The sequence below is a fragment of the Phalaenopsis equestris genome, unplaced genomic scaffold (genome assembly GCF_001263595.1).
Source record: "Phalaenopsis equestris unplaced genomic scaffold, ASM126359v1 Scaffold000579, whole genome shotgun sequence".
NCBI classification, from domain to species: Eukaryota; Viridiplantae; Streptophyta; class Magnoliopsida; order Asparagales; family Orchidaceae; genus Phalaenopsis; species Phalaenopsis equestris.
Genome location: NW_018165019.1, coordinates 291,268 through 298,475, shown reverse-complemented (window position 1 = coordinate 298,475; position 7,208 = coordinate 291,268). Strand labels below are relative to the sequence as shown.

Here is a 7,208-nt window from a genome sequence, read left to right as displayed (position 1 = left end):
TTTTAAGTAATAAATATGTAAATACAAAAAATTGTATGGTATATTTATAAATTCCCCAATTATCAAACACAGAATATATTCCTGGTGCTCTCAAACTACAAGTCAGTAATTAAAAGGATTTAAAAAAAAAAGAAAAATAGCTTTATCTTGCAGAATATTTTACATTATCTTAAAGATTATAAAACATGTATTTAATATTCTCATTACGTTTTAATGAAATATGTTAACCATTCTCTTTTTTATTCAAATAACTACAAAATAAATGCACATAGAACTAACATTTTTCATATCCTCGTCTTTGAGATTAGAGAAAATATTATGTCTGTAAAGACTAGAGAAAATATTATGTCTGACAACAGGACGTGTAGAAGTTGGCATAGATTGCACCACAACACATTTGGCAATGTTGTGTGATCCACTCAATCAACTCTACGTCTGATTATCACATTTTTCATATCGTCGTCTCTGCGATTAGAGAAAATATTATGTCGTGTAGAAGTTGGCGTGAATTGCACCACAACACATTTGGCAACGTTGTGTGATCCACTCAATCAACTCTACGTCTGATTTTCTCGCATACTTGAGAAGAAGTGATTTTTTTAGATCATGCGTGAGAAGAAGAGGTTTAAATTTTTTTAGCAAAATATTTAGGAAGATGCATTAATAAATCATTGTAAAACCTATTTGATAAAAAGACTATTTGTTCATCTTTCAGCGCTACCAAAACAATGATAAAAATATAATATTAATATAAATATTAATTCCCTCATTTTTTTTTCAGCATTTTCTACTGTTAAGCTATGAAAATTCATTCATGAAATAGAAATTTACAGATTATAAACCTAAAATGCAGTGAAGTCTGTGACAGCAGCCCTTGGATTTTTCAATATACTGTACTTTTCAGTTCTCAAAAGCTGTGTTTGTGCTCTAAGTGAAGTGGCTAAGTGCAAACAGAGCTTAGATGAAAGAAATATCTTTATTAAGAAACTAGAACTCATGTAAACTTATTTCAGCTCGTTGAAGTTAAAGCTACCAGACTAGTAGGCTTCGTTTGAAAGAGCTTTATCATTCAGCGAAATTCCTTCAAATGCCACGTCAACGGAGAACGCCGGCCGCGATCTAAAACGATAAAAAATTAACGTTCTTGAGAAATAGGTTTGGAAGATTTTGTTTCACCAAATGAAAGCTTTTTCACGCGTCAATAGTCAACAATGAAACGAGGTTTTACCGTCTTCTCAAACGAAACCTAAACGCATCATCCAACATTACTACAATATAAATTTCTGCTTTTCTGCTGCTTCTTAGTAACTAGCAAAATCGCAACACAATTTCTACAATGTTCAGGCATTCATTTTTAAGCTTCACAACAACATACACATAATTCAAAAAATTCCATTTCTGATCAATGATAAACATTTTAGTACACAAAATCCTAATTTCACTACTCTTTTCATGGCTTCATAACATGCTAAAGCGTCAGAGCTGGATGCAGATATATTAATTCTATTTATTAGAGGTTTTATTTACCCGCGCACTAACTGATACAATCAGCCTCAACTGGCTATTTCATCTTCAATTGGAACTCATTACCCTAAACTATAAACTGAATTAAGCTAGTAGATAAATACTTATCACTGGCAGGACGACGGGCCAAAAGAGCCGGCTCGTTTCCTTAACCTTCCACGAGTCATTCGAATGGCTTCTTCTATGGGTGTCTCCTTGGCTGGAAGATTGGAGTCCTCGACGCTTGCAGGCTCAGCAGCAGTAGTAGCAATTTGCTTTAACTCTCCTTCACTTGTTGATGTTTGAGATGTGTTAGCTGAAGCAAAAGGTTGGTATGGAGTGCCTGGTGATAGCTGGATCTGAGGAGTTGGGACTGGAGGAGGAACTCCTGAAGCTTTTGCAGGTGGTTCGTGATTCTTGTTCTTGGTTGGACTTGGAGAAGCACGAGGTGGCTGTAGCGGCTTCTGGGATGGGGCCACTTGATTGCCTGCGGAAACTGATGGCACTGTTTGATGGCCAAGATGAACTGAGTGCCTCTGCTGCAGCAGTGGCAAAAAAATATTAAGTGAAAGTTGTGTGAAAAGCATGATAATGTATGTTGTCACAGAGATTTTTAAGTTTTAGGTGCAGTTATGAAATGCATGATGAAGCATAAGGTTACAACAATTAGAAGATTTATAGTTAGAGATGACATTTGTATCCAACAATATCTTTTTTATCAACGGCAATGAGGCTTTATGTGATTAATAATTTTGTAAGAAGAAAGTAAGCATCTTTGCTCACAAGAAAAATTTCAAGATCTAAAATTCAATGTAAGTTTAAAATAAAGAGATATTTCATGTGATCAACTATAATTGTGATACTTCGGAAGCAACAAAAAGTTGTCATGGTGCTTGCTTAAGATAAGAAGACAAATTTCTGTACTACCCTAACACATGAAAAGTGTATTTGCTCACAAGACAATTTCAAGATCTAAAATTAAATAAAAGTTTAAAATAAAGATATATTTCATGTGATCAACTATAATGTTGATACATAGAAAGCAACAAAAAGGTGTCATGAGCTTGCTTAAGATAACAAAGACAAATTTCTATACTACCACTAACACATGAAAGAGGGAATCGTCACTAGCGTGGTGGTAGATTCACATGTATTGAATCAAAACCTAGATCATATATGTGAAAGCCCAAGAAATTTCACACAAGACAACAACAATAAATTTTATAGTTTAAAGCCTACTAAATCAACTTGCGCCAATAATGTACTTTAAGAAAATAAAGAGTATGGTTTTATTTTATTAAGAAGAAATGTGATGTATTTTAACTTTTGTGAAGTGAAAAAGCCTCAAAAATGAAATCGAAGACAATAAAATGCTTACATTCAAAAAACGGTGGGAGTATGACTCCACATAATTAAAAAATTGTGTCACTTAGGAGATTCATGTTGAGCAAATAGTCTTAGGAACCATGTAACAAAATATAATGGTTTAGAGGATAAATAAAATTCTTACTATTCGTGCAAGGAGCATGAGACTAAACATAGATCTTAAAAGGAGTATTAAATAAGGAGTATTAATTTCACTGAACATTGAGCTTCTCGAAAAGGTCGGGAAAAGCAAAGAGATATTTGCTAAATGTGAAAGTTTCTAGCAATATATCATATATTTATATTAATCAAAATTCCAGGAATAAACTTGCTCCAAAATTCAAAAAAATGTGGGGGCTAAGTTTAGGGATAATAGATTTTAAGATGTTAAAAGAGAACAACGGATACCGAGAATTGCACAGGAGAAAAGAAAATAAATTAAAAAAAAAGGGAGGGAGATATATCGGGGAGGGAGATATATTGGGCCAGAAGTGAGGTCGATCGCGAAAGAAAGGCAGGCGCAACAAGGGTGGATCGTGTGCGGCTATGACAGAGGGCAATCACGGCAGCAAAGAGGACGAGAGCTCAGACGGTAGTTTCGGGTCGAGTCGCAGCTGAGGGAGACAGGGTTGCGGCTCCTTGCGCGGTACGGCAGAGAGGTAATTGCAGGGAACAGAGCTCAAGCGTACAACCTGGGATCGTGCAGGAGACATGGAGGCTGTGTCTCAGCGATCTCGTGGGGCTAAGGCGGCACAGAGACAGAAGGCAGAAGGTTGCACTACAGGGAAGGTTCGTCTCTGGCTGGAGGACAAGGCAGAGATTAGGTGTGGAAAGATCTAGGTCTCTGATACCATAATAATGGAAAAAGGGATTTGTATTTCTTGATACATATTAGTACAAAGAATTGTGGTATTTATATAGGTATTATAAGATTTAGAATAGGAAAGAAAGTAAATTGAGAGCAGAAATTAAGCCTACACATCAACCTATGGAATCGGCGTTAATTACACCATATCGGGGCAATTAATGTCATAGATTCATTTATGATTTAACATCCGGGCAATTAATACCATTGATTTATTTCCGGTTTAACAAGAAGCATGAAGCAGAAATAGAAGAGCTAATGAAGCAGAAGAATATGAGATAAGAAAATGTTCCCACAAAATCAAACCTGAGCATGTTTTACAACTTTTATTCTAAAGTAAAAAGAAGGAAAAACGCATTATCAATACAAAATAAAGCCCAATCATTACCACAGTGGGTCTGGATCTTCCTTGTTGCTGTGTTGGTTGAAAAGATATAAACTGAAAGATCTGAAAAATCCGTGTCTGTCCATACATTGCAGCCTTCTGCCAATAGAGGAAAACCATGTCGCCAGCCCTGGCCTTCAGCTCAAGTAAGTTGCGATCAATTTCAGTCTCATGCCTAGTCACATAAGGTCGCAAAAAAGTTTCATAGATGTATGTTGTTCCCTGTTAAAATCAATCATTTTGAGGATTTTAATTAATGATGGGATGCAGATGAAAAATTCTCCGAAGTAGAAGCTTTACCTTGGTTTTGGGATACCACAGGTATACAAAAAATGCCACCTTTGCTTCACTATACATTGGCATCCTTCAAAAGATGAGGAAAAAATCAATAGATAAGCGAAAAAATATGAATTTTGTGGACTAACATCAACAAATGCATACCGCACCATGAGATAAAAGTGTCTCCAGCCCTCTCAAAGACTGTCAATGCAGCAACTAAAATCCTGAAAGTTATTTAGACAAAAATATTGCAACAGGGAGCTCAAGCTACATTCTTTGTTGGCAAAATGCCGAATCACAAGCGTTTTTAATGGAAATTTAGAAGATTTACCAATACTGACACCAGAACCGAAGTTGCTCAATCTCTGGGCGGTTCAATTCCACAGTTTTGAAGCATTCATAAGCAGGATAAGCGTACCCAAGAACCAATCTACATATAGGAATGAAACAAATTGCATTTTCAAATTGTTATTCATGAACAAGCCCTCTTAAACCAGATAACAGAATACAAATTAAATGCAGAAGCGATCCAGATTGCTGAATTGCTTACGCGAGGGCTCTGGTGAGAAAAGATCCTATCATTTCGGGCCTATTATATATAGCAAACAAATAACCACTTCGAAGTCCCCGTCCACGTTATTCTGAATACAACCATCAGCCAAATAAGAAATTCCATATCCTTGGTTACAAATGCATCTCAGTAGCAAATGCGAGAAAGTGTTAATACACAAAGATCTGAAAAAATTTTACAAGAAAATCAAACATGCAAATACGAAAAAAAGGAACAGCAAATCTGGCACAGGATCAGCAACCCAGCGAATCCACATTTTCATATTTTATAAACACCCAAAGCATTAAGAACACTTCAATAAACCGTACCCATCGAAGAAGGTATCCGCGTTTATGAACTCGGAAACCAGAAAAACAACTTCAAATAAAAAAAAATCAGAAGCCAAGCAGAAAACCTAGCAATGTGCAAGAACAAAACGCTAAACCAAGAACAGAAAGAAAATCGCAAATTTCAAGAAACAGAGCAAGGAATAGTGATCGATACCTCGCCGGAACTTTCCGTGAGAGAAATAGAAACACAGAAACAAGCCCGCCAGATTACGGAGATCTCTCGGAGTCAGATACGCAGCTCTTCATCTTCGTAAGAACGAGAAGAAACAATGAAGCATCGGCCGCCGTTCCGGCGACACAGCCAACCGTCGCAGCCAAATAGTTAACTTCGCTTCGTTTAGCCGCTCTTTAATCTTCCATAAATCGCGATTAATTCCCGTACTGGGCTATGGGACCTCGGATCTCTGTGTGATTTAAATGTCGGGGACCTGAACCTCCTGCACCCGGCACGATCCCACCAACGGTATGTTGGGTTAGATTTGAGTTTAGGGTTAATAGGCGCGGAATGTTTGAAAGTTTGGAGAGAGCAGTGATTGGGTTTGGGATAAGATCGGACGGGTTAACGTGGCTCATGCGAAGGTACACTATACCGGAGCAGCTGAAGGGCACGTGTGCTGGGGGACCCACGGGTCAGGGTAATTTGAAATTTTTCGGGCCGTTGTCGCAGTGAATGATTGATTGATTTGGGGAGCTTTTTTAAAAATTCAATCCAAGCATTAACGGAAATTATACACGAGGTATGATATGTATCAGAAATTTAGTTACCCAATGTGGTCAGGAAATCCAATTATCACATGAAGAGAATACTTCGTGTTATCAGCCAAAAGATCGAATCATCTAATACAACTTCATTCAGTTGGCTAGCAGGCTTGGCTGATTGAATGTAAGGAAATCCTAATTAGAGCCAATGAACGTTGTTCACAGAACCAATAATGATCATGTAACATCCGCTCCTCAACCAATTCTAGGTCAATGGTTGCTCCAACCCTCGTAGGGACCATTAATCTTAACCAAGATTATTCGTCGAATTATGAGTGATACACTCTTTGCTTGATTGAATAAACCTTCACAAAGGACAAGGTTCCTATTCAGGATTTGTTGGCGTCAATTTTTTATGTTGCAGGTGTAGGGTGTCCGCTCGACTAGCTCGGGACGATTCACGGCTCACTCATAGCTCGACACTCATTCGAGATCTTCGATACGTGTTCGGGGCATGAAACCAAGGTCTGCGACAATTTGTTCTTATCCAGAATAATTCGTCATTAAGCGGGCCTACTCCAAACATTAGACATGTTTGATATTCATCATGGTATTTAAAGGTCCCTTTGTATCCATTCAGAGCCTCCTGGAGGTCAAGAAAAATCATAGAGCCCTCCTGCACGCGCTACAGAAAAAATATAGTTTGGAACGCCTTACATGCACTGTAGCTCAGAGCGATCGTTGGCGACAGATTCTCTGATCAATAGAAGATCAAAATACTCATTTTTTAAGTTAAGATATCATAATTTAGTCATAATTGATCTACCGTAGCTTTTAGATCTAAAAAAACCTCCGTCAGGCACTCCCAATGTAAATCAAGGTTTTCGGGGCTAGATCGATGTGCTTAAGCTCCAGCCCAAGGTACCTAGGAGCCCAAAATGCCCTTCTAGACATCTGAAACTGAGCCCATGAAAGTCTCAAGCCAGTTTTGGCACCTAGTACCAGTCTCGGGCTCTTAGGCTCCCAAAATGCTAAAAAAATGGTCATTTTTTTGAGACCCTGGGAAGTAGGCGCAAGACTGGGTGCCTAGGCACCAGGGTCATGGAACTTGTTTTTTTTTATGTTGATTTGCCCCCACCCCTCTCCCCCATGAGTTGAAATTGGAGGGATTTCTTGGTTTTGAGGGGATTTACTTAGGGAGAGATAAAGGAG

General features: G+C 37.9%; 1 protein-coding gene across 4 annotated transcripts; it reads right to left on the bottom strand.

Annotated features, from left to right (window-relative positions):
* Window positions 1–1,381: 1,381 nt before the first annotated feature.
* LOC110029481 (putative HVA22-like protein g) lies at window positions 1,382–5,684 on the bottom strand. 4 transcript variants are annotated; one of them, XM_020731789.1, is made up of 7 exons: window positions 5,452–5,684; window positions 4,948–5,038; window positions 4,729–4,827; window positions 4,560–4,621; window positions 4,419–4,482; window positions 4,122–4,293; window positions 1,382–2,042 (listed from the first exon to the last, which is right to left on the bottom strand). In XM_020731789.1, the coding sequence occupies exons 2-7, from the start codon at window positions 4,977–4,979 to the stop codon at window positions 1,632–1,634; spliced, it is 840 nt and encodes a 279-aa protein (XP_020587448.1). In that variant the 5' UTR covers window positions 4,980–5,038; window positions 5,452–5,684; the 3' UTR covers window positions 1,382–1,631. The 4 variants fall into 4 exon arrangements, with proteins under 4 accessions (XP_020587448.1, XP_020587447.1, XP_020587445.1 ...); XM_020731788.1 differs by having other exon boundaries at window positions 1,382–2,039; window positions 4,122–4,340; window positions 4,565–4,621; XM_020731786.1 differs by having other exon boundaries at window positions 4,122–4,340; window positions 4,565–4,621; window positions 5,452–5,683.
* Between the last annotated feature and the right edge of the window lie 1,524 nt (window positions 5,685–7,208).

Coding starts and splice junctions, on each gene's coding strand:
- LOC110029481 (XM_020731786.1), bottom strand. CDS start 4,979: ATGATAGGATCTTTTCTCACCAGAGCCCTCGC. Junction 4,483..4,564: donor GGAGACACTTTTATCTCATG/GTGCGGTATGCA, acceptor CATCTTTTGAAG/GATGCCAATGTATAGTGAAG. Junction 4,341..4,418: donor TGTGGTATCCCAAAACCAAG/GTAAAGCTTCTA, acceptor TGATTTTAACAG/GGAACAACATACATCTATGA.